Genomic DNA, 17,008 nt, shown 5'->3' with positions numbered 1-17,008 from the left:
CAGGGTCTCGCTGTCCTGGAGCGAGACAACACAAGTGTTGAACAATGCTTTCAAGACTTTAGTTTAAAGCAGCGCATTAGGACAAGTTGTAAACACGGCTTGTTTTACTGCCGATGTTAGGGCCCCGCAGAGAGCGGGATTAGCTGCTGTGCACCTGCACCAACACGCACTCATTGTGCAGCACAAACAAGCCAGGTTGATGAGATGTTGCCAAGAGGCCCCTTTTTTCCCCAGCTGACGCAGTCTTGTAATTTCGTGACACCGTAAAGCGCCGCACAGTTTTTTTTTGTTTTTAGCGAGATCAATGACTTTGAGGCGTTTGCTGAATTGCTTGTCTGGTTACGTGCCAGCCTCCAAACAAGGAGGATGAGCGAGCTGAAGGAGAGAGCGAGAGAGAGAGAGAGAGAGAGAGAGAGCGAGTGTGATAAAGAGCTGAAAAAGTGGCAGTGACGGCGACGAAAGGGACGAGGATTATGTGCGGAGACGACTGGGAGAAGCTGTCAACAAAATTCCAACTCTCAAAAAATGCTTTCTGAATTTTCATCGCTTGAATATGCAAGCTTTGCTGAGAAGACCCAGTGGAAAAAAATGTGTTAAACTAGGACAGACAACTATTAAGACAGGATTTACACAGCAGGACCAAGTGTCCAATTCTGACTTAATTCAATCCCTCCCTCCCATTGGTTATGTAACACATCAGACAACCCATGCAATAAGTTAAATTTGTGATACAGAAATACAACGCATACAAATTCAAAGTTTGTAAAGCATTCATGCCACTTCATTTTTTTTCGCATTCAAACACATGAAGACCAATGGCTAACACAAAAATATTGTAGGCTACAAAGAGTGTATCGATCCCTCTATGTGTTAATAGTAAACGAATGCCACCTTCTACAGAAGTCTCACAATATAAATCAATAGTCCTGTCCTAAGATGTATATGAACCTACAGCCATCGCTTTCTGTAGGCGTAAAAAGCAGGATGGAAGAGGACAGCATGCAATAATTTTAAACAGCTGTGCTGAAATACTTGCTGTTTTTGTTCTTTTTACAAATGGACAATGGCTCAAACTAGATAGTGTACCGCCATCTAGTGGTTGCTAGAGACATTACACCCAAAACAGATAGACTGTTAGGCCAATATAGTTATTTACAGTGCGAAAAATATTTAAAATAGCAGGACCGTAAACCCCAAATCACAATAGAGGAATTTACTCTACTGTGTGTACCTTGATTTAAGACAGTGGTGTCCAAACTCGGTCCTTAAGGGCCGGATTCCTGCAGGCTTCATCAACATAATTGGTGTCAAGCTCGTAGGGTACATCCCATCTGCGCATAAGATGCAGCGGACGTCTGATATATATTGGATTGTATCCACATTTGGAAAAGTCCTGATTTCAATCTCAAGACAACAGATTCTGTGCATTTTTTTCCCCCTCCTAAGTCCACTGCCATGACGCACATCCCGAATGGGCCACTTGAGAGCAAACAAATTGAAAATGTGTCACTTTAACCGTGCAGTGCAAAAGCAGCCTTCGTGAAGTCAAATAATTATCACGTAGTCTCGTCTCTCAGCGAACACAATGACGGCTACCTGTCCTTCCCGCAGGTCGTACGAGATGAGCCTCATCTGAACCGGAGCGGTGCCGATGTGCGCCGACGGCGGCGGTATGGTCACCGAGGCTCTGTGATTGGCTGCCAGCGGGAGGTCGAAGGGCACGGGAGGCACGGAGAGCGCTCGGTTCACCTTGACCGGCACGGACGTCATACTGGCCAGACTCTGAGGGCGGAGGGAGGAGAGGCGAATGAGAACAAACGGAGAAACGGGGATTGTGGGTTCGACGGCGAGTTCACTGGAGGGAAAGAGAAACCGTATGAATAAATCATGAATGCCGCAGAATGAATTGAATTCTCCTCTATTATTACTGTCGGCGCACATGCATAATGATAGTGGGGTACATCGACCAGCAAAGGAAAGTATTGTCAACTGACGAAACAGTCCTTCGAATTGGCTGAATTTGTGCATCAATTGTATACGATTAAATTGTGATAAACTGACTTTTCCTCCCTGTAAATTTAAGTCAGTTTAAAACATTTTACTCATGTGAAAGTGATGTCCATACAATTAAGTAAATTCGGGACTTTCTTTTTCCAGTGTACGGGGGTCCTTGCTTTACACCTAAGTTCCATTCCTACTGCGGCGATATAAGGCTAATTTGTATGCAAGTTGGAACCCAATTTTACACAAGAGCTATTACTAGCTACGCTAATGCTGAGGTCGTCATAACAGCAAAGCGGCCAAAACATGGGTAGATGAAAACTTCTGCCTTTCCAATGTTTGACAGTGCTCTTCTACTCATTATTGCGAGCTTACTTCAAAATAAAAACTACAAAAATCAAGTCAGCTCGAATGCATCGCGAGGAGACTGAAGTAGCGCGTCAACCACATACACAGCAGAGTATCACACTGCATACGTGAAGTCGACTGGAATGCTAACCATCGTCTTCACGTAACACAAGTTTATCTTCAGTGCTGTGCAGGGAACTCATAACTTTCAGACTCCACACCTAAAATTCATTTTAGAGACAGTCTCCGCGCTTTAGTAGATGCTGCTGTTTTGGTTAGCAAGTGTTCAAATAGGATCAGGAGTTACTATAATGCGCAAGCAAAAGCGTCAGTGAACCAGGATAAATACCGTTACTATTCTTTTTTTCCCTTATGGGTGTCTATTTGAGGGAGGTGTTTATTTGACTTGAGTGGATGATTGGGAGTCTATTCGGACAGCGATTCCCAACCAAACCGCATTAGTGTGCTGTGAGAGATCATTAAGTGTGCCGCGGGAAATGACCCAACTTCAGTCAGAAAATGTCAAGACAAATAATCTTATCTTTTGTTCATCTATCTATGCTAGTGACCTATAATAACAGGCAGAACAATTACATGTCGTTCCAACGCATAACAAAAGGTGCACATAAACCTACATCAACAACTACAACCGTTCAGTTCAAGATAAACTGTTAAATAGTGACAAAGCAAGCTGGCAAAGTGGCAACAACGATCAACGCCCGCCGCTCACCGACAGCACTTCGGTCTCCGTGACGTTCCAGAAGGTCTTCCAGAAATGGACGTCGAGGTTCTGAGTGATGCGCTCAAATTCGGCCCCTCTCAACTCGGGGTCGATGGCGTACTTGCCCGACGTAAAGAGGGAGCTGGCCGCTACACCTGAGGGCAAAGGATGGTTGATGCCGGAATTCAATTATCATTTGCGCGGCGGCGGACAATGGGGGAGAAAAACTAATCAACGAGGACACATAAAGGAAGAGGACATCAAGTAGACGAGTGTCGTAGTGAATGAAAATCATTTAGTTTGGGATAATAGATCTCAAAGCCTTTCAGATCTGTCCAAAACCTTGAACAACAAATAATGCTTTACTGATTCACAGCACTACATACTTGTCAATATCTAAATGTTTTATGTCTACTCCGCTCATGCAACTCTGAGGCCAAAGCTTTTTCTGCGTATATGGCGCTTACGTAGATGCAGCCTTGCCTCGAGTGGTTTTGCCTCCGGTTGTCCGTGATGATGAACGGCCAAAACTAAGAACGGAAAAAAAAATCTATACAGAAACTATACAGGATGGGTTGTAAGCAGCCTATTCTATTAACGAGTATAAAAGCTTTAAGGCTAAAGTTATTAATAATTTTTGAATATCCATTGGGACTTGATTAGCAGGTGCACTCACCGTATGGTGCAATACCTCCTGCCTCCACTGTGGTACAGCAGAGAGCAAAAAAAAAAAAAAGTGAGTTTAATTACAGTGAAACTTTCAAACACCCCCAAAAATCGCACACAATTTGGAGTTCACACCGTCGCCAAGTGTGTTTTTCTTTTTCTTTGGGAGAAATGCTAACTACTAGGGCTCCATGCTGCACAGCTCAGAACAATTTACGAAATACAAGTATGACCCAGCTCCAATCCTACATCAGAGATGTAACCCAAATGTGTAAACCAGTTGCACTATAGTCTCTCACTAACCTACGTCAACAGTAGTAAAGTCATAATTTAAAACATGTCAAGCCAGGCCAAAAATATAAAAGATGAAAATAAAAAGCATGCTGTTCCGTGACGGTGAATTCCTTCCCTATGTGATGTCATATTCTGGTGCCGCTGCTCTATGATATGCTGACGTATCCATAAGCAGACCCTCAAATCATTCCTCTGCTTGGCATTTTAGGTCTGTGATGAAAATGATTGGCAGACACAACATTTCTGCACAACATTTCTAAGGGGTTTGAATTTAAAAGTTAGCCTGTACAAAGTGTTGCCGGCGTTGCTTTCCACACGTCAATAATTATCGAAGGCTCTTCTGGTGTTTACAAGATTGAAAAACATTCTAAAATATGAAAAAGACTGCAGGCTATATCGCCTGAGATTCCAAAAGGATGAAAAAAAGCATGCAACACATACATAGCATCAAAAGATGAGAGCGGGGCGTTTGCGGGAGGTGGGTGGGGGGGGGGGGGGGGGTCAAGGAACAGTTATGGAGGCGGCGAGGTGAGATGAGAGCGACCCCTTGAATGACAATGAAGACCATGCTGACCTATTCCAGACTGATGGCGCCTGTAGTTGTCTCCGAAGGCCACGAGGCCGATGGCGATGGTCTGCAGGGACGGCCGGATGGCTGGGGTGAACTGGTGGGGCCCGAGCAGAAAATCAGGACCTCAAAGTGTAATGTTCACAAGTTTATGTTACGTCGCGAATACCTCGGTGTAGAATTGTGAGGGCAGGGATGATGACGGGGGCAAAAATAATAAATGCACCTCACATGTATGTTGTGTATCTTAAGTGCAGTATGCATGAAATAAAAAAATATATATATATATACAAATAATAAAAACAGTATTGTGGCGGTGGACTAACTTAACTCCCGCAAAATCAAGGGGTTACTGTATTTACACATGTTCACCTTACGGACACTTTTTGTGCTATTTTTAAATACTTCATATTCTTATTTAAATACTAAATTAGTACGTAATACAAATGTGGTTGTGTAAATGCAAATTTTGCGGGAACAGTGTAAAAGAGGCAGAGATTCAGGAGAAAGTCATTCCCAACCGATGTGTAGTTTTGGGTGTAATTCTACTGTTAACCACTAAATGGCAGCACGCTATTTAGTTTGAGATGGTGAAAACTTGAAACAAATGATTTGAAGTCATCCTCTGTAATCCCGCTTTTTATGCCTACAAATTGTTTGAATAATATTTTTGTGTTGTCCATTGCTTTTGCTCTCTCTCAACATGTTATATGTGTTTGTATGTGTATTATTTTTTAAATGTGTTTGAAGACCGTTAAAAAAACAAAACCAAACGCCATGCTAGAAAAACATGCTGAGGGAGTATTTAAATAAGATATTTATATATATCGCAGATTTCATTATTGCAAAGGTGGTCTGTAACTGTATTGTGGCGTTTTTGTGGGGTAGTAATGGATTCATTTCGATGAGGTTAGTTGGTCTGAAATGGGTGATTTGAGTTACAAGTGTGGTTACTGAACAAATTAAACTCAGAAGTCAAGGCACCAGGCAAATCCATTCAGTTCTCTTCCACTTGACGGTGGGAGGTAATATGAACCTGCGCGCCCACCTTTTTGTGTGAGAGTTTTCCTAATGTAAAAAAATGTGTCTTGTCTCAATAAAGTTTGGAAAACAATGCTGTATAAAAATGTGAAGTCTGCATTTTCGGACGTAAGAGAAGATTAAGTGAGAGTTTTCCTAATGTAAAAAATGTGTCTTGTCTCAATAAAGTTTGGAAAACAATGCTGTATAAAAATGTGAAGTCTGCATTTTCGGACGTAAGAGAAGATTAAGTACATTGGAAAATCGACAGACTTGAAACACTTGCTCCTCATTCAAGTGCGATCCCACCTGAAATCCCAGGCAGCGGCCGTAAAAGCAGCCCTTGTGCATGGAGCTGTATTCCCGCACGAAGCTCTCGCTGAGGCCGCTCTCGCCGTGAAAGAAGAGGTCGCCGTGGCTGTTGTCGTGCAGCATGCGCTGGGCCAGGTAGAGCAGCGCCCGCAGCTGGCACAGGGCGTTGCAGTAGGCCTCCATCTCGCAGGCGTTGTGGGCCACGCGGAAGAAGATCCCGCGGCGGTTGGCGGTGATGTAACGGCCCTTGTGGATGATGTGAAGGAGGCAGCAACGCACAACCTGGAAGAGAAGCGGCAATGTGGATAATATTTCACGTAACAGTGGCTATAGAAGGCAAACACACTGCTGTTAAAACAACTTCACATTTATTTCTATTATACTTAAAACTATGAAAGCATGCTTCAAAAGTCGAACAAAAGCTCAAACCATCATCTCAACGGTAACCATTGACCTCTGTGTGAGCATTTCAAGGTTGAAGTGGCCTTTGGCTTTCATTGTTCTTTTTATGCCCTCTTTGGCACTAAAACCAAGAAATGGCACAAAAGCGTGCTGTGGCATTTGTTGATGTTTTTGTTGAATGCAGAGTATTTTGCAAGACCCACAAAATATTGTGTCCTATTGGTTATGTAAGCACCAAAACTACCAAATGGAACTTCACCTTCACCCCCCCCAAAAAAAAAAAAACAACCTCCAGTGGCTTTTTTTTACATGGCACTCGCCATCCACACTATAATATCACTGTCGTCTTTATTTTTTATTTATTTTTACCAATTACAACACTTTTACTGCCTACTGTGACACATACTCTATATACTGTACATTACACATATTCTGTTTGAGTTTGAGGTGCCTAAACTTTTAACCTTAACATTTTCTGGGTGGAGAGTGAGCAGCAGTCTGCCCCAGTTGAATTTAGGCGAGAAAGATGATGCACGTAAAGTACAATGGGTATATTCGCATACACTTGTATGACCGTTTGAAATGTTAAAATGGCAATCAAAATAAATCGCTTCAAGAGTTAATAATAAAGTTTTAATAGGCGTGAAACATATGGTCGCTTCAGTTGCAAATTTGCATGAAGTAGAGGAATAATTTAGGCTTTAAGGTCTCAAATTCTTTAATTTTATTTTTAAAAAAAAAGACATCAAAGACTAATTAAATTGGAAGATTCGTGAAGTGGTGATGCGTGAAAACGAGCGAGCTTGACACTTGTGCCAGTGGGGTTATGTCCATATTAGTCAGGACGACTGTGGGAATGAAAGGGATTGATACAAAGAGCGCCATTCATTCAATGTGCCGCTCGGCTCGACTTATTCACTTGTGGCGGGCGGGGCTGCAGCTTTCGAATGTCGCTGTGCTTTATCAATAACTGTGGGAGATAAAACACCGTGTGTGTATAGCGGGAGAGCGACACGCACACACAGTGTACTGTAGTGCTGCTGCGGGAGTTTATCTAACCTGATTTGCAACACAAAAATCAATTTGTGGAACAAAATGAGCTGACCTTGAAACAAAAAGTCGTGTCCTGCCAACGAGGGGCTGCAGAGCAATTCTTCAGTGCGGATGAATGGACGACAAGGATTCCCCAAACTGGTTAGATTAAAATTGGCATGCCGCTATAATCGTCTCCCGTTTAAATGGTTTAGTTGCAGAGTTTTGACTTTTTTAGGATGTATGCGGGGGAGCGTGGGTGCGCCAACTCTGCCGGGATGTTGGCAGTCTTTCACATCTTTTTGGAGAGTGTATGTGAAGGAAACAGGCCACGAAGTCTAGCTCATAAAGTTCGGGATATGGATCTTACATATAGTTTTTTTTTATCCCTGAATTGGATTTTTTTTCTCATTAAAAATCAAGGCCACCATACTCAAATACAAATCAGTAAAGTCAGCAAAAAATAAATACATCAATGAGTCAAAGGCCATTTTTTTAGGTACAATAAAAGTACTATAATATTCAAATCACAATGCCATTTTCTTTCAAAACAAAAATATAATTTCCATTTTGACATCTTGCAATTCCTTTTTTTGACTCTTCATAATACTTCACAAACACTCAGCATTACCAATGGAGTCAGATGACTCATTCACAGCTTGGGAAATGAAATATGCATAAAGACAAAAGATGCAAAATAAAGTGAAGTCAGAGAGAGGGTGGACTACTTGAGACAGGACATTTGAACCCTGCCCTCTGTAGGCATCATGTTACTGACCAGCATGCGAACTAAGAAAGTTGAGTTAAGTTAACCAAAATGCTCTTTTCTCCTAGCATATTGAGTTTTTGCTGATTGAAAGGGAGAATAAATGCAAAATCTTCTCTACATTCCGATTTTTTTTTACTCTCCACACGCCATTGTCGTGCAATCTGGGTTCCTACATCCGGTACAGTGTCAGTGAAAGTTAACGAGTGCCTCACGGCCATACTGCTACTCTGAGTACACCTGATCTCGGACTGTAACAGTTAACCCAATTTTTTTGTTGACAATAATATGTTCTATGCAGCCCCACTAGTCTAAATATGCTTTTTTTGGTTAATATTGCGTTAATGGAATGTGAATTAAGCAGCAAAATCAAACCGTTTTTATCCATTTCAGGGGGCGGCCATTTTGCCACTTGCACTGTCAACTGAAGATGACATCAATGTTGCTCAGGTGTCAGGTAAAAACCAATCACAGTGCAGCAGTGTAGGAAGAGGTGAGCTGTGATTGGTCGCTGCCTGTGCCCTGAGCAACGTTGATGTCATCTGCCCCGAGATGGATCAAAATGGTTGGATTTTGCTTCATAAATCATGTTCTGGATCTCACGCGGCTTCGTCTGTCCTTCCTTCCTTTTCTCGGTCTCTCCTTTGGTCTCTTGAGGCCTCCCTGATTTTATGTTTTTTTGGATTTGTTGGGGTCTGGATGTTTCTTGGGCTGGGGAGGAGTTCTGGTGGGGGGTGTCTGGTCGGTGCTGGATTTCACCTTCCTTGGTTTTCTTCGGTCCCCTCGGGTCTCCTGGTGTTCGGTTTAGGTGAACGGTATGAGATTTTTTCTAATAGGTTTTCTGGTGAGCTAACAAATACACGCACATACACACTCACCCACACACACACACACAAAAAAATAATAATAATAATAAAAAAATAAAAAAGAGCAATGATGATGACATTTCCGAATGAACAATACTGAGATCTTAAAAAAAAAAAAAAAAAAATAATAATAAAATAAATAAATCATGTTCATCAGAATGTCATGTTTAGATGAGTGAGGTCACATATAACATATATTGTCAAGAAATATTTAAGGTTGACTTCCCCTTTAAACTTTTTTTTAGGGCGTTTGTAGGGTAGCGAGGTTAAAGTGGGGGGTGCGCTTTGCTTGAAAAGTCTAGAAAAGTGAAAGAAAAAATAGTTTACCCAAAATGTAGTGAGCACTCAAAGCGGCGGCGCGATTTTCAACCGTTAACTAATTTTGAATTGAATACATTAAAAAAAGCTAGCTTTTTATTTGAGGTAGTGTGCGTGCGTGTGATAAATGTCTACCTTGACGAGGGAGCGATAGCCATTGGCCGGTATGTGCGGGTCGAAGTCAAAATGGTGGTAGACGGCGGCAAAGCCGGAGATGACGGGTTCCAGGCTGCGGGCGTGCTCCTGGATCAGCTTCATCGTCTCCACCAGCCGCCGGGCCGCGTCGCTCTGCGGCCCGGCGGCCCCTCCCGAGAAGAAGGCGGCGTTCTCCTCGCACACGCTGTACAGGGCCACAAAGACCGCCTTGGTGTCCATCACTGCAAGAAGCAAAAAAAAAAAAAAAAAAAAAGCTAAAATACCACTGGGAGATATTTTGTTGAGGCGGACATCTTATACTTGTACGCATCCCACTGGCATATATTAAATTTATAGCTGCTCATTAAAGCATCTACCCCGGGGGACGTTATCTATGTGCAGAATATTAGCCACACTTTATTTCTAAAAGGAGATGAGATCTTTTCATCGGCTGGAATTGTACGTCCTCCTTCATTTATGATGAATTGTGTTCATATCTTGGGCACATGCGTATCAAAAAAAAAGGAAATCTGTCACGGGGGAACCGTGAGGTGCTATTTTCCTCATTCTCTTGTAACAGAGCCGTGGAGAGGCTAATCCTTGTAATATTTTCAAAGTTTGAAGTGGGCGTAAGCAGAGATGTCCACATAAATGTTAGTGCCGATTGAACATTGGCTATTAGTGCTTTTTTTTTTTCATGTTTCCGTCTCGGCTGGCGTGTAGAAAAAAACAAAAGCCTCTGCACCCTTCTCTCGTTCTCGGTGCGGCTGTTTGGCTTTCAGTGGATTTTTGCCAGCTTCGGTTGGAATTTTATCCACGTTTCTTTCCAGTCTGTAGTTCCACCGTGAGGCGTGTGTCGACAATTTGTGATGGCTGCCTTATCCCACTTTAATGTTGTTTGCCGCTTTCAACCAGATATCGCGGCAAAGTACCACATCAAAGACAGACAGAACATCTGGCATTTTCTGCCTGTGTCCCTAACCCAAAGCTAAAACAATTTTTTTTTTTTTTTAATCAGCTGACAACCCAACAAGGCGAGCGACGTGAGTGTTCTTTGTTAAAGGGACGATATGGAGCATGGACAAGGCCGCCGATCGAATGCCCAGATTGGTTTTCATATCTCAGTAAGTCTCGTGGAGCCACTGGTGCTAATGAGAAGAAATACGACCCCCCCCCCCCCAGGAAAATATTTGCAGCCAAATGATATATAATACTTACATCATTCTTGGATGGGATTTAATTACATCATACTTGCTTTGTGATCAGCTGGCCTCACAATCAGCACACAGCACGTTGTGAATTCATTTCAACCAAAAAAATATGTGATGATTTGAGATCAGAAATCAAGATACATTATTTCTGCACATACTGAGCATCTGCTCATCTATGTGACTCTTTAGTTATTAATAGTCATCCAACAGAAGCCCTTTGTGTCATATGCTTCATGGCGATGACGTTTGAATGTTCCGATAGGAATCGAGGCCGTTCTGGGCCCTGCAGGCACTTAGCAAGTAATGTTAAGCCAGTCTCTGTGGTTATTTGGCCTTGCCTTATTTGTCACAGATGCGGTTATGTCCGCCCCACCAACAGTATCCCTACTATGCTAGGAAGTAGGGGTGTCAAAAAATTTTTTATTCGGCAATATATCTCAATATTATAGCGCGCAATTCTCGAATCGATTCGATATGCGGCCGAATCGATTTTTAAACATCTTTTTTTTTTATGGGAATATTCAACAAAACGTCTTACTTAGGGTTAGGATTCACACATTAAGCATGGAAGAATGTCATGTTAATGGAACATTAAGTCTTAATGTTTTATTTCAGTGCTTTTCAAACATGAAACAGACTGCAGCGGCTCAGTTATAAGCCTGCATTTTCAGATAAATACATTTTCATACAAATCTTACAGTGTACATGTACAAGTTTACTGATCAGTATTTTCTAAATGTGAGTTAAAAAAAAATAATCGCAATAATCAATTTATAGATTCGTATCGGGATTAATCGGTATTGAATCGAATTGTGGCCTATGAATCGTGATACGAATCGAATCGCCAGGTACTAGGCAATTCACACTCCTACTAGGAAACAGTAATTTCTGAACTATAAGGCGCACCTAAATTTGAAGAATACGCAAGTTTGTTACACATATAAGGCGCACCCGACTGTAAGCCGCAGGTGTTTTATGTTACCCGCTACTTTCTTTTTGATAATGAGGGCGCGAATTGTCTCGCTCTGGTTCTGTCTCTCCTCCTGTATTTGGGCTCACTTAGTTTGTTTTGCTCTGCCTGACTCTCTTGCGCGTCCTTTATTGTGCGCTCCCTTGTGATCTGATGGATAAGCCGCACCTTTGTATTAGCCACAGGGTCGAATGCAAGAAAAAAAAAAAAAAAAAAAGTAGTTATAGTCCAGAAATGACTGTAGTTGCTGAGTAAAGACGCATACGCTGACATTTGAACTCATCTCATGACTTCAAACTTTGCATCTTTCTTATGGAGCAGTCACTTCAAATGAATTTCAATTCAGGCATGTGTAAAAAATAAAATCTGCATTATGGTATGGAGGTTCAACCCTTTTGATGGGTATTTTCTAAATGTAACACTTCAACATTCTTAACGGTCACGCCAGTGTAAAAATAACAATATAACTCTATTAACTAAAGCGGGATACAGTACACACATAGCGATAACCCGGTGTTTCAAATGCTTATGCTTATAATTGTTAGAACGAGTGTAAACTATGCTGCCACTAGGCAAGGAGGAGCAGCGCTGCTCGCTCTGGAAGGACAGTCATGGTAGATATGCATAAAAAAAACAAAAAAAACAATGTCCTTCCAGGCACCACCGCTTTCAAATATCATGAGTCAGCAAAGAGCCGGTGGGACGGCCAGGAAACAGCGGCCGCACTAAAGCATGCGTGTCAATACAAACATTTATACGTATGCCGAGAGCGAAAAAAACAATCCCATTTGTCCACCAAGTCAAAATCCAAATGACATAGCTTAATAAGAGACGGAACGTGTCCAACCCTGCAACCACAGTAGGTCAGGCACATCATCAATGGGTCGGCTGCATAATCCTATGAGGGAGTTACATTACAAGCGTTGCATCAACACATCTGTCTTTGCGTTGATAAAAATGTTGGGTTTGAGTGACTCTGTCAGAGGGGCGTTCACTTTAGTACTTTGTATTGCTATACAACTGCGCTGGGTGGCGCTACCAAAATATTAGAAACAACCCTTAGTTAATAATTAATAATTAGAATTAAAATCGACGTACTGAACTGAACATAGTTGAAAACCGCAGTGTTCGCTGGAGGGGCTATCTCCTCGTTGGGAAAACTTTGGATGCCATCATTTCAACCTTTGACAAGTACCAGCGCCGAACTATTGAACATATAACTGTACCTAGAATTATACAACCCAAGATTGTGACGTATATAACCTCAGGAGGTGGTTACTTTGAAGTCAGATGGCGTCTCAGTAGCTTGGAACATATCGACCGTGGAAACGGTTACATCCCCTGACATTTCTATCGGAAATGCTTAGCACGTGGCCATGCATAAGTTGCATCAGTTTGTTTTGAGTTTGACATCAGATACACAAGCCACGACGGTTGAAGTGGACCACTGTAAAAAAATTACAGTTGGCTACTCTTCGCTGGACACTACTTGCTTACACAAACACGGATAATAGCCAAATGAACCATTTGCAGATGTAAATGCCTGAAAATAAAAATAATAATAAATAAAGTATGCTCTCATCTCATATTATATTTTGACATCAAACAAATGTTTTCAAATTGCATGCTACAGAGGCTTCAACTTTTTTTCAAATCCTTTACAGTACATTTGTTAGAAAGTTCAGTTATATTTTACTTTTAGAACTGCAATATACGGCATATTTTCCCCTATATGTAAGTGCATTATTAATTTTCAAACTGTACATGTTTACAGCAGCTTACAAAAGCATTAAATGTAGTTCTTAGGAATACATGGTTGCTCACTATGATGGTAATTGATAGCCAAGGTTTTGTTGTTGTTGTGTTTTTTTTTTATGTGGTCCTTGGTGTAAAAAGTCAGAACAATCATCTTAAGATTAAGATAAAGCAACATTAAACACATTTAAGTAGTTTAATGGGTGTATTAACACAATGGCGTGCGGCTATTAGCGTAGCACACTTAAAAAAAATTATGGTAGAGGTTTTAAAAAAAAAAAAAAAGAAAGAAGAAAGAATAAAGCCTTTACCAGTGTCTGTGTTCAAGCTTCTGTCCTTGTCTGTATCCTCTCTTGCAAGCGTGGAGAAAAAGAAAGTTAGAATGAGTGAGATGGAAGGAAAGATGGAAGGAAGGAAGGAAGGAAGGAAGGAAGGAAGGAAGGGTGGCCCATAGGAAAGAAGAGAAGGCTTTCCGATTTTACTCTCACAGCCTCGTTTGTTTCCTCGAGTCGAAAGCTTGTCAGAAGCTTCCCAGATATAATCTCTCTTCTACTCTGCACTCGGCTTTTAAAAGGCGCTGCCGCTGACAAGTGCCTCCGTGTGACGGCTCTTTTCGCAATTGGCTCTTTGAGCATGTTACTGCCTTTTGACATTCAACTGAATTGGCAGGCGACGCAGGCCGCAGGGGGGGAGGCGGGCCCATAACAACAAGAAGGCACGATATCAAAACATTCGCCGTTTGTGATTGCACACATTGTGCCCTCTGGTCACACTTCTGGAATCATCGGCCGCCGACAAGTAGCTCCAACTACAACATATCAATAATAATTCATATAATCAACACTCATTTCATGACTTTATCAGCGCCAGAAAAGTAGCTAAAATATTAAACTAAAAAGTCCTCAAATCTCTTAACTACCACATTAGGCAATGAGACAGAAGAATGAGAGCAAATGTGAATGGCAACTGTATGTAAATAATATTTGAATGGATTTGAAAAGTGGACACACCCTTGTTGAAACACCTGATTTTGTGGCATAAAAACAAGCCGCTCCAATATAACACTTCCTAACTCACATTTCAAACTTATAAAACTGGAGAATCACACCATCGCTTACCGGACTATTTTTAAAAAAAAAAAAATTTAAGTGAGGCGCAGGTTCTGGCCTCCAGGGGCAGTGTGGTGCGCGCATGCAGATAATACATAGATTTGATGAAACGATACAAAGGATATCCAAAACCATCCTGACTAATCTATAGGAATGCAACTACTTTATCGCAGACAGAGTAAAAAAAAAATACTGTGAGTATTTGTGATCTCGGTTTGTGTTCAAATATTTATTATTTACAGGTTTATATTGAAACATTGACGCTAATTTTGTTAGCTTGTCTCAAGCATTGCGCATTATAAGTTAGCAAGAGGTGAGCAGACTTTTTAAGACGAAGCTATGTCGCCGTCGCATCTTAACCCCTCAAAATCTTGAGCTTATCTCCTGACAGTTTTGGTCTTGACTAGGTTTCAGGTCTTCAAAGCTGTAGCATGAACTTGTTTTTAATGCCTAAAGTCTTGGTCTGCACTCGGGATTAAAGCCAAGCTTGGTCTTGACTTGGCTTCTAAATCTTGGCCTTAACTCATCCAAGTCTTAAGTCTTGACTTCTTGTTTTCTTGATAACTCCGCAATGTCTTCACCGTGATTTGGTTTCCTCAAAGTCTTAGTCATGTCTTGGTTGCATTTTTATGTGGTCTTTTCTAGAGACCCCCCCCCCTCCCTACTGTTAATACCTGCTCTGACCATGAAGTGAAAATGAAGCAAACTGTAAAATGAATCTAATGTTTACAGAAGTGGATTGAATGAAGGAAGCCTTGAGGGCTTGCCTCTTTGATCCTAAAGCAGTGCGAGTGCGACAACGCAACACAACGGGAGTGTTGAAGAGTCTTGAGCTCACCCGCCACCCTTAAAAAGGATATAACCAGTGTAGAAAATGGATGGATGGATAAATGAACGCAAATCATGTCACCCACGGGTCAATAATAATCCAAAACTCAAGAAAAGGAAAATGACATGTTTCTTGCGACCGAGGAGAACCCTGCACAGTTTTTGGTAATCTGCTGCACCCCACTGGCTTGGAGGGGGTAATACAGAGCAATGCTTTTGTATGGTGTGCCTTTAAAAGTAGTTGCAGAGCGCTTGGCAAAAAATAAACAAAGGTGACATTCATTTAGCGAATTGTGTGGTCAACCATTGTTCATCATTTCGAGTCGTCTCAAAGGCACAAGTAAGTAGTACACAAATGAGAGTTTGATCCTAAAAATGGAATCATTTGAAGTCTCTTGGAATTGATTACACAAGTTGTTTTGCTTCACATGAATAAAAAGCAAGCCGGTTGTGCCAAGTCCGTACGAATACAAATGTTTTTTTCCACAGTGTGGCTTCCAGGCTGAAGACGTGACCCTTCACACACACTCGATTGTGTACTTAAGGTTACGTTTAAAAATTGAAACATATCTGTAAGATCCGGGAATGAGGACTGTGGCAGCATACGGACCGAATTGTATTCACTGCCAAAAGTCCATTTTTTTACACAACACAATTATTGGATCAGTTGTAAATGATCAAATATCATAATAATAATAAACAAGAAATGGCAAACTCCCGCGATTGTTATCAAGCGTGAGTTTCAGTTTCTCGTGCTTCAACGACTTGCCAGGCACATTTAAAGAAACACGACTTTGGAGAACGTCACATGACCAAACCCAGAAAACAGGTGAGGTCATCACCTGAGCCCTTAAGGCACTGTGTTATTTTCAGTCATCAGGAAGTGCCAAATGGATTAAAATAGGTGGATTTTGTTGCGTAATTCAAATTCCACAAACTAAACACGACATATAATTTGAACAAAAAATGTTTTAAGTGTTAAGTCCGGTTTCTAGGGCTGCCTGTTGACGCTTCTGTGAATAACACATTTGTCATGAGGCCTTGTCTCAACAAGAAAAAAAAAAGGATGTAACTTCCTCATCGAAGGCATTGCGAACGAAGCCTCTCGTGTAAAAACAGCCATTGTTGCGTGCTTCCTGTTGTTCACATGTGCACTTGTGGGACAGGGGTCACCACTCTGTGCTTACCCCCCCCCCCCCACACGCTGTGCGCGCTTCCTCTGCCCGCCACTTGCTATTTTTAAAGTGTCCTATCACACGTTGAGCGCATGTCGGGCAGCAGAGAAGCGGCGGTCAAAAGGGGAGGACGCGTCGGGTTCACGTCGACCCCTCGACAACAAACAACACCTTGTGCTTTTGGTGAAGGGCAAGAGGGTCTCCAGCAGACGAGAGAGGCCAAGTCAAGTCTCGACTCGTCCTCGTCGCCCGACTAAAGCTAAAGCAGCCAAAGCTGCAAAATGTACCGCAAAATGAAGCCGTGCTGCATACGAATGTGAAGAGACTCACCGCCCAAGTGCAAACTAATTCCAACTTCTGCACGCCAGTTAATTTTTTTTTTTTTGACAGTCGTTATCATCTCGATGTACGACGTATAATGACAATAAATGGCATTCTATTCTATTTTATTAGTTACACGAGTTACCGCGGTGCCTTGAGATGCGAGTTTATCAAATCATCTCTCTCCATT

At 41.8% G+C, this 17,008-nt stretch overlaps 1 protein-coding gene across 6 annotated transcripts in view; it reads right to left on the bottom strand.

The window, feature by feature from the left end:
• The window catches only part of lipeb (lipase, hormone-sensitive b), a 32,492-nt gene that overhangs the window by 13,452 nt on the left and 2,032 nt on the right, over positions 1-17,008 (bottom strand). For 2 of the 6 annotated variants that reach the window (XM_086078431.1, XM_086078437.1), the window contains 9 exons: positions 13,697-13,737; positions 9,450-9,691; positions 5,928-6,212; positions 4,605-4,695; positions 3,747-3,773; positions 3,538-3,600; positions 3,080-3,225; positions 1,597-1,782; positions 1-15 (listed from right to left, as the gene is read on the bottom strand). The exon at positions 1-15 is cut by the window's left edge and continues 138 nt beyond it. In XM_086078431.1, coding sequence (XP_085934557.1) covers positions 1-15; positions 1,597-1,782; positions 3,080-3,225; positions 3,538-3,600; positions 3,747-3,773; positions 4,605-4,695; positions 5,928-6,212; positions 9,450-9,691; positions 13,697-13,737 — 1,096 coding nt within the window. The remainder of the gene's footprint in view (positions 16-1,596; positions 1,783-3,079; positions 3,226-3,537; positions 3,601-3,746; positions 3,774-4,604; positions 4,696-5,927; positions 6,213-9,449; positions 9,692-13,696; positions 13,738-17,008) is intronic. The other 4 variants (XM_086078434.1, XM_086078432.1, XM_086078435.1 and 1 more) reach the window with 4 other exon arrangements.

Source organism: Leptonotus elevatus, chromosome 6 (assembly GCF_054856555.1).
Source record: "Leptonotus elevatus isolate MCC_2025b chromosome 6, RoL_Lele_1.0, whole genome shotgun sequence".
NCBI lineage: Eukaryota > Metazoa > Chordata > Actinopteri > Syngnathiformes > Syngnathidae > Leptonotus > Leptonotus elevatus.
This window is presented reverse-complemented; position numbering and strand designations above follow the sequence as displayed.